Raw genomic sequence first — 17,892 nt, forward strand, 5'->3', positions numbered from 1 at the left:
ATTCGGTCAAACCCCTACAATAGTTCAAGCTCCTCGTGACGAAAGGAAGATCTATGAAACTAATTCCTATTGAGTGGGTAACAAATTATGAGAAGCTCCAAGCATCTCAATCAAAACCGATTCAAGCCACAGATCCCCTCTTTATCTGACGAAAGGATGGGGTAAGGCGATCTTCTGAAGCGGGAATCTTCCTCGGCCGTCAATCTTCCAAGCATCAATGATCTGACCCGGTATCACGGCCTAGGGAGAAGGTCCCTATTCACTCCTTTCAAGCATCCCGGCAACCAGTTTATCTTTGCCTGAAGTCGAGAGGACACTTTGTCCGGGATGTAGCCCCGAAATGTGCAAGCCAGTGCCTATGTCATGATGACATGGATTATCTTTGAACCATTTCGGCATCAGCGGAAGAATCCGAAAGGATGTCTCTGGATACTCCTTGTTCGGAGATTCATCCTAAGCCGGATGATCGAGATCCGGATGGTTCCCGGAAAGAGAATAAAAGCCAACGCCAATGTTCGACGAGGCAATTGAGTTTCTTGCCGGAGAAGGAAAAACGGTCATTGGCGTTTCTTATGATGAGTTCAAAGAAATTATGGCACAACTCAACATTGAATATGGCAAACCCCCTTGCAACTTGCGAATGGAGATCGAGTCGGATCCGAAAGGTTTATAAATTTGGGAAACCCGGTGCAGTCAGTTTTGTACAGGAGGTACAAAGCGTTGGGCCAGTATAACAACGCCACGAACTTTTGGACCTACTTCATCTCATCAGTATGTCGTGGTACAACCCTTGGTTCAAGAATGTTTCATGTTACAACCGGAGGATTTCCCTCCCTTGGGAAAAACAGAGAACAAAAGATCCGAAATCCTTCCTACACGGATTTCACCTTCCGGAAACTTAGAACCGTGACACCCCCTGAAGAAGTTCTCAATCGGCGGACATCTAATTCTATTGTCCAAAACACTTACTTGAAAAGATAGATGGCAAATTGGATCAAGCCACCGCACTTGGTTCAAAACATGGATCCTGTTTGGATACCTTTTCACAAGAAGTCTTGCAATTGTACTCATCCTTGACGAAAGTATCAAGCTCTGGACAAAGAACTCCGGATACCTCGATTACCCCCTCTTTCATGCAAAAGCAAAAGGAGATTTCCGGTGAAGAAACAAATAGATCAAATTGAAAATGATCTCCGGAAGACCGGTCTGCTGTAATTCCAACATTCATATCGTGACTTCAACCTCATCGGCTATTACTCCTTCATACTTTTCTTCTTTCCCTTTTCTTTCTGACCGGATCAACCACAAGAAACCCTTTATCGGCCCTTTGGCACATTCTCTCACCTTTACCCAAAAACTCGGAAACCCAAATAAAGAAAACCTCTCCTCCTCTAGCCCCTAAAGACAAATTTCGAGAGCAATCTCTCATCGGTCCGTATGATTCGAGAATCTTCTTGGACAATTCGGAGATGGCGGACATCACTGAAATTCTCATGAACACTTACTCACGATCCCGATCCGAGTAGTAGAACTGAAGATGAAGATGCTCGGTCATTCTTTGCTCCCACTGGAGCTCCAAACCCAAGGCCAAAGCCGGTAGCAGGACCTTGGTTCACTTTTGATGACTTGCCACCATCGAAATGGAAGGATAAGCTTCTGAATTCTTGGCATGGATTGATCTTGGATGACCCTTGAAGGGCCACGCTCAAAAAAGTCCTTGCCGAATTTGTCACAAGGTTTACCGGAAGCTTAAGAGATTGGTTTGATCTCGGCTGAATACACTAGGCTTCAATTTGTCACTCTGAGCTCCATCGTGATAGCGATCCTCCATAACCAGTTCCTTGGAAGTTATGACCTTGTCGTAAGACAGTGAAACAAGAGTTCTTTGATCGAAATGCTGTTCATTCAAGATGAAGGATCCGGAAAAGCACTATTCGGCTATGTCCAAGCTCTACTATGTCATTTGGAGGACATGATGGTGATGATACACTAAAGTATACCTTCATTACCTCTCTACCGGATGAGATACAACTGAGGTTAACAATATGATTGCGGGCTACAAAGAGGCCAGTCCACCTCTATTACACTTGGAGAAATCGGCAATTCACACTCTCTTCCATTAAGAATCATGTGATCAGCGAGGAATTATTCAAAAGGTTGTCTCGAAAGGGACTTGATTGTCCAAAAGGCTTGCAACAAAAACCACCTAAAGATCAAGTGCAAAGCCGCCAACTGCGTCTGTACAAATCACAAGAAGAAATCCGGACATCATTTCCGAAATACACGCTTGACAACAAAAGTTCGGGAAAAGAACCCGAAGAAATTCAAATACTTAGTAAAAGCGGAACCGGGGTAAGTCCGGCGGATGTTTCATCTGCGAAAGAAAGGACATTATGCAAAAATTGTCCCGGGGAATCCAGAAAAGTCGGCCAAGGATGATACAACAAGTTAGCATGTCCTTATCTCTTGCGGACTCTTTTGAAGAGGAAATAGAATCCCTACTTTCGAACAAGAAGATCTAACCCCGGAAAGCTTATTTGGGTTAGAATGGAGTTCTCGGACTCCATGAGTCTTCACAAGAATCTTCTTGATTCGGATGATAGTGAAATACCAATCTTGATGATTGGTCCGCATGAAGAAAGTCGGAAGGATATTCGGAAGATGCAATACAATATCCTCTCTCCAAACCCTATTATCTTCCTTCTTTGTTTCTCCTCCACCTCCTGAAACTTTTCAATTTACTACAAAACCTCCTCCGGTCCATATATTCCCATACGGATACTATCCTCAAAATACTCCAAGCCTGTTCCGGTGTAGCTTTCTTTGACACTGGAGCTCAAAGAAGCATGATAAACCCAATGGTTCTCCCATCGGAGTATTGGAAGCCCCATGATCAGTTCTTCAGGCGGCCCAGCGGTCAAACCTTCAAAACCACCACGATCACGAGGCGAAGATCGAATTCAGTTCTTTCCCCGATTGCGTTGTATGGACGCACATCATTGGTTCAGATCTTCCAAGCAAGGATATTCGATAGGATTTGATGTTTATCACCAAGCTCAAAAGCTCCAAATCCTTCCAACCGGTATAAAGTTCAAGAGCAGTTTCGGCCATACACGAAACTTCAAATCTATTTTCCGTGACGAATACTATTCCTCCATTCCTTTCATACGGGAAAAATTCCTTGATTCTGTCCGAATCCCATTCACATTTCCAACATCCTCTTCCTCCGTGGAAAAATCCACAATTCTATATCGGCCTCCCTTCAAACTTAATGAAGACATTAACCCTACTAAAGCCACACACATGGGGATGTCTCCCATGAGACCTAGCCCTTGCCGTCGAATGCGACCTTTATTCGTGAGGTTTAATTGAGCCCACTACTTCACAATGGGCTTGCCAAGCCTTTTATGTGGAGAAAAGGTCCGAAAGAATCCGAGGAAAGAAGAGGCTTGTCATAGACTACAAACCCTTAAACCATTTCCTTGAAGACAACAAATTCCCTCTCCCTCGAATCTCAAATCTCAAGGTCCACATCCAAAAGGCCCAGTACTATTCCAAATTTGACCTAAAGGCAGGCTTTTGGCAACTCGGTATCCAGCCCGCAGAGAGATACAAAGCGCATTTTGTATCCCTAATGCCCAATACCAGTGGACTGTTATGCCTTTTGGGCTCAAGACGGCCCCATCTCAATTCCAGAAGACAATGATTGAGATTTTTGGGCCTATCCTGTACTCTTCTTTGATCTATATCGACGACATCCTTCTATTCTCGGAAGCAGTGAGAGGACCATCACCAAGCTGGCAGTTCCTTGCCATCATCCAAAAATATGGCATTATGCTATCCGAAAGAAGAGCTTTATTGTGGCGAAATTGAATTTCTCGGAATGCATTTCAAGAATGGCCGGTACATATGGTCCCCACTGACAAAGGAACTTGATAATTTTCCGGAAGAAAATTTATCAGCAAAACAAATTCAACAGTTCCTTGGAATCCTGAATTATGTTCGAGAGGCCATTCCTCACCTGTCTAGTTACACGTGCCACCTCTCAAAGATGCTCAAGAAGAACCCTCCTCCATGGGGAGGCCGGAACAAACAACGGTATCAAAAATTAAAAGGCGGCCCACAATCCGCCACCTCTTACAATCCCGTCGTGGAGAACTTATTCTCCAAACGGATGCATCCTGACTATGCATGGGGGGCCATCCTCCTAGAAAAGCTCCACGACAAAGAACAACTGTGTGGATATGCATCGGGTCGATTTTCCTCTTGGGAAAAACATTATCACACAACCTGAGGAAATTCGGCGGTCAAGTACGGGATAAAAAGTTTGAATTCTTCCTGATTGGAGAAGCACTTCTGGTTCGGATGGACAACTCTTCCTTCCCAAGATTCTTGAATCCAACCGGAAGACCTTGCACGAGCCCCAACTATTGCGATTAAAATCATGGTTCGGCCAGGGTATGACTTTAAGGTTGAGCATATAAAAGGGATAAGAAACCTAATCCCGGATTTCTTATCCGGACTTTCTAAGCCCTCGGAATCGGCCCTATAGTTCTTCTCACCTCTACAATAAATCTTCCCATAATCTTTATGGCCTCCTCATCCTTCGGATCCAACTGCAACCTCCTTCACCACCGGACCTTCCCAACAACCTTACAACCAAACAAGTCACGGACTTTGCCGGAAACATGATGTTCCATTATTTGGCAACTTTTCAACAAATCTTCTCACTCCCAATCCAACCCAACTTCTTCTTTCCGGACTACCCTTGGTGTTTGATTTACCACTTATCTCCGAACATCCAAAGCATGAAAGTGAGTTATGGTTTCTATGGTGCCTATCTACGGTCTGTCATCATGCTATAGAGGTGCCTATTATGAATCTCTTACACTTCTTTAATAATGAAGCTAACTCGGGGTCTTATCCATGGAGATTCCTTACCGGTTCAAGACTCCATACCAATGGACAGGAGATCTCCTTAAACTTATTCATGGGCACCAGTTATTCTCGGACAATAATTCCGGAGCTTGAATACCATGCTATTTTCATATTACATAGGCCCTATCTCCGACTATCGGGAAGACACCTATGCAACTCAAAATATCATCCTTTATTGGAGGCAGCTTGATAGTCCTTTACATCTTGCTCCTCCACCAATCACGGGAAAAACTAAAACGGGCCCTGCGATGCGGGAATGAATTAAGGGCCGGTAATGTATACGCACCATTAGTCTGCACCTTGATGGACATCAATCAACCGAACAATCCATAGAACATTTCACATTTCTCCGATCTTCCAACTCCTCCTGGATGACCCTACCTTAACCGGTAGCGTGAAGCCCTCATGCAAGACTCCCGACCAATGGATGATGACTCGTATGATGGCGTCTTGACCACATCTGTTGTCGGCCACTCTTTTATATTATTGTTTGTCCTTATTATGTAAGTGAAGTGTATTATTAGTCTCGGTGGGATGTCCACTAACCTTTGTTTGATAGTCTTTGTATTATTAGTCTCGGTGGGATGTCCACTTTGTTTGATAGTGCTTTGTATTATTAGTCTTAGTGGGATATCCACTAACTTTTGTTTGATAGTCTTGTATTATTAATCTTAGTGGGATACCCACTAACCTTTGTACATTTTCTACCGACTCTCCACTCTATATAAGGAGAAGTCTTTGATAATAAGAAGCAGGCAAGTTTTCCTCTAAACAAGTCTCTTTAAAACTCTCTCTACACTCTCTTATGGCTTTCTAACTTTCTCATTTCTCTTCTCTTGATCCAATGGCAATGTTCTAATAGTTCTACGATCTGTTTATGGTGTAATCCAAAAGAGCTAACTCGGTAATTTAAAGATCCAAAAGAGTAGAAAGACCCCCATGGCAAGAGGCCGCTTGTGTCTTAACTTGAGGATCTGTCCATGCTTTGAGTTTACAGCATGAGGATTATGCCATGAACAGCTCTCACTTTAATACTATTTTTAAATATAATTTAATAGATATCTGAATTTATTTCTTTATGATATTTAAACATTTTTTAACATGTGACTTTATCCAATACAACAACATGTACTGCTTATAAATGTTTAAATATTATAAAAAATAAAATTAAGGATTTACAAAGTTAAATAAAAATTAAAATATTTAAGAAATTATAAAAAAAATTCATGTGTTTATAAAACTAAACTAAAATAATTAAAGTATTAAAATAACTAAATAATATAAATTAAAATATTTAAATATTTTTCCTACCTAAAAAAACTTGGGCATTACAATTTTATTTATTAGCATCCAACAAGATTAATCACTAATTAATTTTAATAGTCTCATCTTCGTTCTTTTGAAGATATAGATTATAGACATTTGTGAGGGCGGGGATAGTTTTTCTCATGCGAGTTGGAGTATTCTGCAATTTTCCTTCTCTTTTGTCTTTTTCCGCTGGAATTAAACGGGACCCTGTCTTCTTCCATCCTCACTTCGTTGTGGTGGGGTCGTTGCTTTTTGAATGATTGATCAAATTACTAAAACTTAAGAGAGCCTTTTGACACTGCGTATTGAAGCAGCATTTGATGTTTGAGCCATTGTTAATGCTTCATACATCTTAAATTCAGAACAATGGTACACAGTGCCTACGATTCTTTCGAGCTCCTGAGCAGATGCCCAACGAAGATCGATGCAATTGAATCCTATGGCTCGAAGCTTTTGGTTGGGTGTTCGGACGGTTCCCTTCGGATCTACGGCCCAGAGTCGTCCGTCTCAGAGCGATCAGATTACCTCGGGCAATCACAAGAGCTGCGAAGGGAATGCTACTTATTGGAGAGAACAGTGACAGGGTTTTCAAAGAAGGGCTTGTTATCAATGGAGGTATTGGCATCAAGAGAGCTCCTCTTATCGCTCTCTGAGTCCATCGCTTTTCACAGACTGCCTAATTTGGAGACCTTGGCAGTCATCACCAAAGCTAAAGGTGCCAATGTCTATTCATGGGATGATAGGAGAGGTTTCTTATGTTTCGCTAGGCAAAAGCGAGTCAGTATTTTCAGACATGATGGTAATTAATTTCGTTTTTTCTAATCTATTGCTGTTGAAGTTGAACAATTACTGTTTGCTTGATGGTTAATTGTGTTAGGAACCCTGCTCAAAACCTCGAGGGGCTAATAGCTTACATGAAGGTCCCTGATGCTATAAGAATATGATGGGGCTAAGAGTTTGTTCAATATATTCAATCACATTGTAGCTGAATTTTTTTGTTTTCTTTTTCTCCAGGGGGAAGAGGATTTGTAGAGGTGAAGGATTTTGGCGTTCCGGATACGGTGAAGTCAATGTCATGGTGTGGTGAAAATATATGTTTAGGGATTAGAAAGGAATATATGATACTAAATGCTACTAATGGTGCATTGACTGAAGTGTTTCCTTCTGGGAGACTAGCCCCTCCTTTGGTCGTCTCTCTACCTTCTGGGGAGCTTCTTCTTGGAAAGGTATTATTATTCTCCTCTGGTGTTCACATTTTGTTTCTGATTATTTCCTTGTTGTCTTCTTGCATTTTTGCTGTTTTATTTGTTATATTTGTTTGTATAATATTATTGTGACTAAATTGTTTTGTTGATAAGAGAGAAAGAGTTTGTACTTCCTAGAGGTGTCAAGTGAGCTAATAATTCATTTCGTTTTGAAAATTGTATTGTGCAATAGATGCAAATGAATTCTATTAAGGCCTGTAATTTTAGTACTTTATATTCGCAGAGAGAGAGAGAGAGAGAGAGAGAGAGAGAGAGAGATTATCAGTAAGCTGAGAAATCATGATGGCATATAATTACAGTATAATTTCAGTGGTAGGCCATTCATTTGCACATTCCATCAATCTTGATGTAATTTTTTTCTCCATTATGGTGAAAAAATTTGTAGAATTAAAAATGATTTCCTTATTAGTAAGAGGAATTGATTTTTGAACGAATTTCATATTGCTATCATGATAGGCTAGGAATGCATTTGAATTCCATAAGGTTTTAAAAGAATCCTTTTGTACTGAATGCTATGTAATGCTGAATGACAAAGAAAACATTTTAAGAATATAAATTAATCACAGTTTGTGTCTGTGAATCAGAAGGTCTGTAATTTAGTTCTTGCTATGCCACTGTATAATCAAATGCAAAGAAATTGTATTTGCTGATATATTGTCCATGCTGGCAGCTCCACTTTATGTGATTCGTCATTTTTTTCTATTATTTAACAATACATGCAACAAGAAATTTAATGTGTATTTTCTGCTGCCTTAGGAGAATATTGGGGTCTTTGTGGACCAAAACGGCAAGCTTCTTCAAGCGGAGAGGATTTGTTGGTCAGAGGCCCCTTCTGTTGTTGTCATTCAGAAACCATATGCAATAGCGCTGCTCCCAAGACGTGTGGAGGTAACTTAATCATTTAGCATTTAATACTAATTCTCTTTGTGTTTTCTCTTTCTATGAAAAAGCATTTGTTTAGCATCATTATTTGGTTTGCAGATACGATCTCTCCGAGTTCCATATCCATTAATTCAGACCATTGTGCTTCAAAATGTTCGTCATCTTATTCAAAGCAATAATTCAGTAATTGTTGCACTAGACAATTCTGTATATGGCCTCTTCCCTGTTCCTCTTGGTGCACAGGTAACACTTGTGCTTTCTATAAGTAGATTATACTATCTGGGTACCTTGTCATTAGGTGCACACCTGCTACTAAAAGTGGATGAATGAGTAATTACTTTCGGGAGTTAAATTATCTAACAAACCTCATACTACATTACATGTCCTCAGAGTTTTCTGTTATCCTTGTACTTCCCTGTAATTTACTTATGCTTTTTGCTGTAACCTTAATATTCTAGCTTTAGAAGAGCATGTTGAAATTACATATTGAAAATATAATTGAACACTTTTTATTGCCTTGCAGATCGTCCAGTTAACAGCATCTGGAGATTTCGAGGAAGCTTTGGCCTTATGTAAGCTGCTTCCACCCGAAGATGCCAGTCTTCGAGCAGCAAAGGAGGGTTCAATTCATATAAGGTAATATGTTTCCCTTTTAGATGATTGCTTTGTGCTATTCTTTACGCATTATTTTTGTTTACTTGTTCATTTATTTATGGAAAACACATCTTGAGCCCCCTGAACTTATCAAGTTTTGGCTATTAACAACTCTTACCTTTATTCGTGCACGCTAAACCACCAACTTTTATCTTAGATAAGATTTTGGCCTTCTTTCACCTTCTGTCAAATGCGTGAATGTCTAGTATCATTAAAGGTAAGCAGTGATAGCTTGTTATTCAAAAGTGGCTTGACTTGAAAAAAAAAAATGAACAGAGAAGGAGAAATCTTGGAATCCTAAATAAGAAGCTTTTTGTTAAATAACTAGCTGAAACACCATCTCCAAATCCTAACTTCATAAAATTCCCCAAAAATAAATCTACAATTGATAAAAATTCTGCTGGAACATAATTTGTCAAGTGTTTTTCCTTTTTCTTTTTTTTTTTAACTTGCCAAGAAATGTATGTTGTGTGCGAGTATAGAGATTACTTTTTCAAGTTTAATTATTTGTTTTAGGAACATTGAAGTTTATTACATTTAAATTCCTATAAAAAGGTGTTCCCCTCCCTGTTTTGTGATAGAGTTATTAGCATGACTTATTGGCTTAACTTGCTGTGGGTGTTTGATTCTTTATACACTAGTGGGGCTCTGAGATTCTGAAGGAATTCAAAATTAGAGGTGATGGTGAACCAATCTGGCTGAGCATTATGTTGGACTTATTGACTATGGAATGTGTTATTCTTTGTTAAGTGCTTGATAAGACCTTGAACTGTATAAATTTCACTTGCAATGTTGTTTATGGGTTTTAGGGAAAGAGAAGATACACGACACTGATTTAGTTGAATGCTGTGTTGTACCTGTTAGGTTGTTACATGTGTGTGTTATGTGTATGCTTAACCCTTTAGTTTTTTTCTTTCAGTAGTGGGTCTTTACACGTAGTAATGTTTTGAATTGAATAAATTTATATCACTGTCTTGCAGATATGCTCACTATCTTTTTGATAATGGGAGCTATGAGGAGGCTATGGAACACTTTTTAGCATCCCAAGTGGATATCACCTACGTGCTATCTCTGTATCCATCCATTGTTCTTCCCAAAACATCTATGGTTCCTGAACCAGAAAAGCTAATGGATATTACTTCAGATGCCCCATATCTCTCAAGGGGTTCATCTGGAGTGTCAGATGATACAGAATTGTCACCTCCATTGCAGTCGATTGAGTTTGATGAACGTGCTGCCCTGGAATCGAAGAAAATGAGTCATAATACACTTATGGCTCTCATTAAGTTCTTGCAGAAGAAGAGATACAGTATAATTGAGAAGGCCACCGCTGAGGGGACAGAAGAAGTTGTTTTAGATGCTGTTGGGGATAGTTTTGGTCCTTATGACTCCAGTAGGTTTAAGAAATCCAACAAGGTAGAGAACTCTTCTTTTTTCCTGGTTTCAGGTGTTAAAAGATTTTGGTCCTATTCTGATTTATGATTAGTTGGAAGTTTGTGATATATGGAACATAAGGCTCTCCTTAGTAGGTTTTTGTAATCTGCCATTGTTTGGCAAAACAAACTTTACATTTCTTGTAGAAAAGAAAGTATAGTACTTTTGTACATCCTTTATCTGTGTGTGCATGAGCATGTATGAGACAAAGGGAAACTGGCAAGGGGCTGTGTGCTGGGAAAGCAGACCCTGAAAGCACTGATATATAGTCTTAAAATTCAAACATATCAAATGCCACATAATAAATTTGTGTTGTTAGGAGTTGTAAGAATTGTGTTTCTACAAGCATGCATATAACATTTATCTGTGTTACATTATTTTTGCTGAATGCATCTTAAATATGGAGCAATTAGCCATCTGAAACTTGAAACTTCCTATTTTGAGCAATATGCTTATTAGGATAAAATATATATGGTGCTGGCTTGTACTTCCTTATAATGAATATCTGCCGTCTTGGTTACTTAGGGACGTGGTAACATTTCCATTAACTCAGGCGCTAGGGAAATGGCAGCAATATTGGATACAGCACTACTTCAAGCTCTTCTTCTTACTGGACAGTCTTCAGCAGCTTTAGAATTACTCAAAGGTGTTAACTATTGTGACCTAAAGATATGTGAGGAGATTCTTCAAAAAGGAAATCATCATGCTGCTTTATTGGAACTTTACAAATGCAACTCCATGCACCGTGAAGCTCTTAAACTTTTGCATCAATTAGTTGAAGAGTCAAAAACTCAAGCTGAAATTATCTCAAAGTTCAAGCCTGAATCAATTATAGATTATCTCAAGGTAAGCTTTCTCATTTGGTCAGATATCTTGTGTTGTGTTTTTGATTTATAATAACAAGTGAACAAGCAATTTGCATGGAACCATAGAATTTAATTCTCATGCTAGAATGTAGAATCAAATGCTGGCTTTCTAGCTGTGTTACTGTCTCTCACCATCTGTACGTAGAATAAGGATGCCATCATTATTGGACCCTGCAAGGTGACTACTACTTTTCATTAAATTTTGTAAGCTAAGGGCCAGTTAGATTCAAGTAAATTATCTTTGGAAATGCCAGCTGCAATATGTTCCCCCAGGATTTATACAGTCACGAAAATGCGTGTTAATTTAGTGTCTAACCATTTATATAATCAACTTTTTCTATTTCTGTTACAAAAAAAAAAGAGATTATATCTTGTTTTGGTTGGATTGCACCCTGATATTTTATGGAATTTCTTGTGCAGCCTCTCTGTGGGACAGACCCCATGCTCGTCCTGGAGTTCTCAATGCTTGTTCTAGAAAGCTGTCCAACGCAAACTATTGAGCTTTTTTTGTCCGGGAATATTCCTGCAGACCTTGTTAACTCTTATTTGAAGCAGCATGCTCCAAGCATGCAGGGGAGGTATTTAGAACTCATGCTAGCGATGAATGAAAATGGGATCTCTGGCAACTTGCAGAATGAAATGGTGAGAACTCTTTTCTGCTTTACGTACCATAATTATGTCATTACCACTTCTTTACTTAATCATCTAAGTAACGTGGCAAAACAGATAGGGCTGCCAAATGTAATTTATCATTGTAATGCTGCTACTAATTTCACTACATTATGACATTTGAGGTTTTATTCTATGTGTTGTAGGTACAAATCTATCTATCAGAAGTACTTGATTGGCATGCTGACCTGATTGCTCAACAGAAATGGGATGAGAAGGATTATTCCCCAACAAGGAAGAAATTATTGTCTGCATTGGAAAGTATCTCAGGCTATAACCCAGAGGCTTTGTTGAAACGTCTTCCAGCAGATGCATTATATGAAGAGCGTGCAACTTTGCTGGGGAAAATGAACCAACATCAGCTTGCCTTATCTCTCTATGTTCATAAGGTTTGTTCTGGTCTAAATCAATCTGTTAAAAATGAGATGGTTATGAGTGACGTCACTGTGTACCAGCGTGGCTTGCGTTATCTCTTTATGTTCATAAAGTTTGTTCTGGTGTAAATCAATCTGTTCAAATGAGATGGTTAATGAGTCATATCGCTCACAATGGTACATTATGTAAAGCTAAAATCAATTATATGAGATTTTAGGATACCCCTAGTTAAGTTGAGATACAATGCCCTTCAGTCCTTTAATGAAGCTCAATTTGCCAGTTCTTTTAAGTGTATTTAACAGGAGGTTTCTTCTATTTTGCAATGATTATATCTTGATTATCTATTCATTTGTTCATTTTTTCCATTCTCTCTTTATGAGTTGAAAAATATTTCTTTGAACTTACCAGCTTCATGTTCCTGAACTGGCACTGTGCTATTGCGATCGGGTTTATGAGTCTCCAGCGAATCAAGTATCTGCAAAATCCTCTGCCAATATATACCTCACACTTCTGCAAATTTATTTGAATCCACAAAAAACGATCAAAAACTTTGAAAAGAGAATTATAAATATAGTATCCTCTCAGAATATAAGTATTCCTAAGGTCAGCTCTGGGGCTTCAGTTAAATCTAAAGGAGGTCGTGGAGCAAAGAAAATTGCTGCAATAGAGGGTGCAGAGGATATGCGCGTAAGTCTTGGTAGCACTGACAGTGGCAGAAGTGATGGTGATGCAGATGAATTTAGTGAGGAAGGAGGTTCTATGATTATGCTTGATGAGGTCCTTGACCTTTTGAGCAGAAGGTGGGATAGAATCAATGGAGCTCAGGCCCTCAAACTTTTGCCAAAGGAAACAAAATTGCAGGTATTTATTATACAGCTATTGTGCTAGACTTGAAATATTAATCATACCCCATTCTATCTGAAGTTTTGATATGCATTAACCACATCAGCTAAAGCTTCTTAGGGGGCTCAATGCTGTCTCTGTATTATGATTGTTGTGGCATCAGACTCTAGCTGATGGCGTGCTTCGTCTTTTCTCTGTAGAACTTGCTTCCTTTTCTTGGACCTCTCATGAGAAAATCCAGTGAAGCATACAGGAATCTCTCAGTTATCAAGAGCTTGAGGCAGAGTGAGAACCTACAGGTATCCACTTTATATTTTATATATTTTATTGGGGAATACATTAATAAATTCTTTTTTTGCAAGAGATCCCACAACCTCGTAAGATTAATTTGGGAAGGTACCAAATTGATATAAAGGATGTATTTCTAATGAAGATGGTCATGCCATTTTATTTGTATTGGTTGTATCTTTAATCATTGATTCCAAATTTATGTTGGGTCATGCTTCAGCCATATGCTTGGATGAGCATAGAAAATGGACTGCTTTCTGGCTATTCTTTGACATACTACAAAAAGTTATGATTAAATAACAAATTAAAGGATACAAGGGCCCACCTTATGGCTTGCCCCAGATGAAGGTCATAGAGGCCTCACTCCGTGGTGCAAGATGGAGGGCTCCTACATTTGTTTCATGCAAGTGATTTAGCAGTCAGTTCCATGCTGCTTCCTTCAAAATTTCTCTTTTTTGGTTGGCCTGGTCTTATGTTTCTATGGCTAGTTTCTTTCTTAAAACTGTATTTTAAATACATGAGCTACGATTGTGAAAATTGTTCAATATCTTATGGTGTTGAACCAAATTGTGGTGAGAATTGTCTTCTAGACCAGGAATATTAGCAGTTCAAATGGTATGCATCTTTTTATCACACTTTAAAAGAGTAAATAAGTGTCATCAATAAGCTCAAAATGAGCCTGTTTGCAAAAACAAAATTGAGTGAAACTCATCTAAGTTCATGATCATTTATTTTTGAAGGAGCTTAAAATTTGTCTTCCAACTTGTTCAGAGTAAACGGATGGACAGAAGCTTTTAAGAGCTGTTCATGTGCTGTTCAGTGAGCATACATTCTTAATAATAAGCCCAGTCGCGACAAATCTATAGAACAGTTTTGAACTCTTTTCCTGCATAATGTTCGGTTTCCTGCATAATGTTCGGTTCAGGAATTACGTTGCTGCAACTACTTTTTATGATATACTAATATTATGGTTGTGTGGATGATCATACTCACCTGCCATACCTGCTGAGTTGAAGATAATAAGTGGTGCATTGTATCAAACTCGAGCAATTCAAACTTAATGCTCTAGAGATTAAATGCTGCTATTATATCGAGAATATTTTTCGTATCCATTTATTAATGAAACATTGACATCTTTCAGGTTATTTTACTTAATTTTCTTTCTATCGCGTTTTTAAAATTGCATTCTCTACACAGCAGTCTATTTCTTCTTCTTTCTAAATAAAATGATTATGCAAAACAGGTGAAAGATGAGCTGTACAACCACAGGAAGACAGTTGTGAAGATCACCAGTGATAGTATGTGCTCTCTTTGTAACAAGAAAATTGGAACGAGTGTTTTTGCTGTTTATCCCAATCGGAAAACACTTGTCCACTTTGTTTGCTTCAAGGATTCTCAGAGTATGAAAGCTGTGGTCAAGGGGTCACCACTGAGAAAGCGATGACAAGCAGTAAAAAGGAATTTTCTAGTCGCCCAAGGTTAAGCTGTGGAGATGGTCGCCAAGGGTTATGTTTGATCCTTGTGAGAAAACATGCTTGCTTGTTGCCACTTATCTATGTTATGCTAGTTGAAAAATGTAGTTGTTGGCATTCCAAGAATGATGGGTTTATCTGTGATTTCTGCTGATTCTGAAGAGGATCACTTTATACTGGTTTGTAGATAGTGATGGATGCAAGCAGGCTTGCATTCTGAAAAGGCTTGTGATTCATTTTTAAGGTTGTCTGAAAGTTGCTTCTGTTGTAAAATCGTTAAAGGGCCAAAAAAAGAAAAAAACAGATTAATGTAACAGTACAGATTTGAGATTTCTAGTTGCGTCAATGTAGGATTCTTTGTTTGATCATTGGGTTCTGAAATGCTATAGAAGTTTCCTTACAAATCAAAGTCCTGTCACTTTAAAAGAAACATTCACTTCTGAGAAAAACGGTAAACGACGACGCCAATCCTGGAACCATGACAAGGACTATCCACATAAATAACATCAACATCAAACCATTTCTTAGCTCTTTTGAAAAACGCAGAATCCTTCTTCCACCTCCTCAAATGAGTCATAACAAACACCTTCTTCTTCTTCTTCTTCTTCTCACCGGCACCGGCACCCATTACCAAACGCAGCGTGTGAAGCAAAGGCTCATAAAGATGATCATGATAAACCACATCAGATGCCAATATCACATCAAAATCTTGCCCTATACATTCAAAGTCACCATCACCCTCCTCTCCCCACCTGAGAGCTGCCACGTTGACAGTCCCGCCAAAAAGAGCCATTGTGTCAGCGTTAGCGTCGACGTTAAACTGAAGGTTAGAAATCACGTGAGGTAGGTCTGTGACCGTGACATTAGCGGCAAGAGTCACTGCCGCTGCGATTCCAACAAGGCCGGTGCCAGAGCCGAGCTCAAGGATATTGGGTGTGCAGTCGGGTGAAAAGATTGGCGAGAGCGGGCCAGTGGTGGGATCGGAGCGGTGGCGGTCAAGGAGAGTGAAGAGAGTAGTGGCTGCAGGCCACAGCTGGAAAGAGAGGCCTTGAGATGGGAGTTGCCTTACCATTATCGTCGAATTGATGGATGGGATATAATGGCGTTGATCTTGTTGCAGATTTGGTGTCGTGGTGTTGTGCAATTCAAGTTCATAATCTGGTAGAAGAATCTTCATCGGATCTATATCTTCTTCATCGTCTTCTTGCTGTCGAGGACTTGCCATCGGTTTTGTCGCCATGCGGAAATGGCCGCTGCTTAAGCTAGGGTTTGAGCTTTCAAAGGGCGGGTGCTTCTCAATCAACCAATAGGAAATCACTTTTTAACTGGTGTGTGACACCTCAGATGCTCTATGGATAATGTTAAAATCTCTAAATAAACAAAGTTCACCTCAGGGTTGATGTTAGTGGTTTCCACCACCGACGGCGGCCCTATCCTCCTTTTTTCCTTTTTTTGGCTTCTTTCACTTTCATTTTCTTTTTCTTTTTTCAATGGCTCAGTTAGAAGGTGATTCTTTTCATATTTACACTATACATGGAAATGTAGGAAAAAATGGTATTTTAAAAGGAATGGAAGGAAAGCAAATTGAAAGAAAGGAACTCGCATATATAACAAATTATCATTACAAGGTAATGATTGAGAATTAATTAGATTTTGATTTTTTTTATTAAAACTAGAAAATATTATAAATTTAGTGTTGTAATTTTTTTTATTTTAGTATCTAATTTTTTTGTATTCAATTAAATGTTTGAATAAACTAAAAATATTCAATATGATGTTTTTAGCCGATTTTATAGGTTATAATATTTATTTAACTTATTTTAAATAGTAAATTGATTTAAATATTCTCTTTTAAAATAATATCATATCTTTTTCTTTTTCTTTTCTATTTAATATATTTCAGCACTATTTTTTAAAAAATTTCATTTATCTTTTAAAATATTAAAAGAAAAAATAAAATTATTTTATTTTTCTCATTCATTCAAACAAAAATAAAAAATAAATATTATTTACTTATTCTTTATTTTTGTACATTTACCTTAAAAATAAAAAATATATATATTCTTTCACCTCAAAACAATAAGAAGAGAAAGAGAAAGGTATTAAGTGTACTCAAAAAATAATTTTTAGAAATAAAAAGATGAAGAGTAAATTTTTTAAAAAACTTAATAAAAATTAATCCGCTAAAAGAAGACTTAATAGAAAATAGAATAAGGATAAAAAAAATTAAGAAAAAGAGGAAAGAAATAGAAAAAAAATTATAAGTAATGATAAATAAAAATACATATGTTATTTTATATATAAAATGAGTTAAATTATTAATTTAACCTGTAAAATTAAGAGACATCATAATATATATAAATTAGTAGATTTAGACATTTAATTGAATAAAAAAATAATTTAAATACTGAAATAAAAAAATAAAAAAAGTAAAAGACACTAAATTTGTAAGTATCACTTAAAATTATAGGAATAGGAATAGCAATAGCAATTAATTAAATTATAATATCTTTTATGAATTGAAATCTTTTACATTTAAAATTGAGTATAATCAATTTAAACTTTTAGAAGAAAGAATGATCTCCTTGTAGCCAACCATGATTAAAATTAGTTTCCCTTTTATTTCGATTACCCTCCATTAGTGCATATTGTTAGTTCTTAGTGATGAAGAGTTTGTTGTTGTATGGTGGCAGGCGTGGCCCAACTCAATTAGTGTTGAAGGAGATGCCAAAGGTACCTTTTATTTGGCATTTTTTCAGGACGCCTTGTTTCCTTCGCCAATGATGTTAGTGATCTGGCTTGTTGCTACCTCAACCCTTGCTATAATTTACAACAATTTCGCTTCTGTCACCTCTTCTTGAGCCACCACCATATCTTGGGTATATATTTTTTATTTTA

General features: G+C 38.0%; 2 protein-coding genes across 3 annotated transcripts; one reads left to right on the forward strand and one right to left on the reverse strand.

Moving 5' to 3' along the window:
* Positions 1 to 6,359: 6,359 nt before the first annotated feature.
* LOC8273417 (vacuolar sorting protein 39) lies at positions 6,360 to 15,362 on the forward strand. 2 transcript variants are annotated; one of them, XM_048374146.1, is made up of 12 exons: positions 6,360 to 7,045; positions 7,261 to 7,472; positions 8,268 to 8,399; positions 8,493 to 8,636; positions 8,917 to 9,029; positions 10,028 to 10,463; positions 11,007 to 11,327; positions 11,768 to 11,989; positions 12,163 to 12,405; positions 12,800 to 13,252; positions 13,435 to 13,533; positions 13,743 to 14,157. In XM_048374146.1, exons 1-12 carry the CDS (start codon positions 6,613 to 6,615, stop codon positions 13,812 to 13,814), a joined length of 2,880 nt encoding a protein of 959 aa, XP_048230103.1. In that variant the 5' UTR covers positions 6,360 to 6,612; the 3' UTR covers positions 13,815 to 14,157. The 2 variants fall into 2 exon arrangements, with proteins under 2 accessions (XP_048230103.1, XP_048230102.1); XM_048374145.1 differs by lacking the exon at positions 13,743 to 14,157 and adding an exon at positions 14,766 to 15,362 and having other exon boundaries at positions 6,361 to 7,045.
* Positions 15,332 to 16,649, reverse strand: LOC8273416 (protein N-lysine methyltransferase METTL21D). The gene has a single exon (XM_002521548.4). The coding sequence runs from the start codon at positions 16,232 to 16,234 to the stop codon at positions 15,428 to 15,430; it is 807 nt and encodes a 268-aa protein (XP_002521594.1). The 5' UTR covers positions 16,235 to 16,649; the 3' UTR covers positions 15,332 to 15,427.
* Positions 16,650 to 17,892: the final 1,243 nt, after the last annotated feature.

This window comes from Ricinus communis, chromosome 5 (genome assembly GCF_019578655.1).
Source record: "Ricinus communis isolate WT05 ecotype wild-type chromosome 5, ASM1957865v1, whole genome shotgun sequence".
Classification (NCBI taxonomy): Eukaryota; Viridiplantae; Streptophyta; class Magnoliopsida; order Malpighiales; family Euphorbiaceae; genus Ricinus; species Ricinus communis.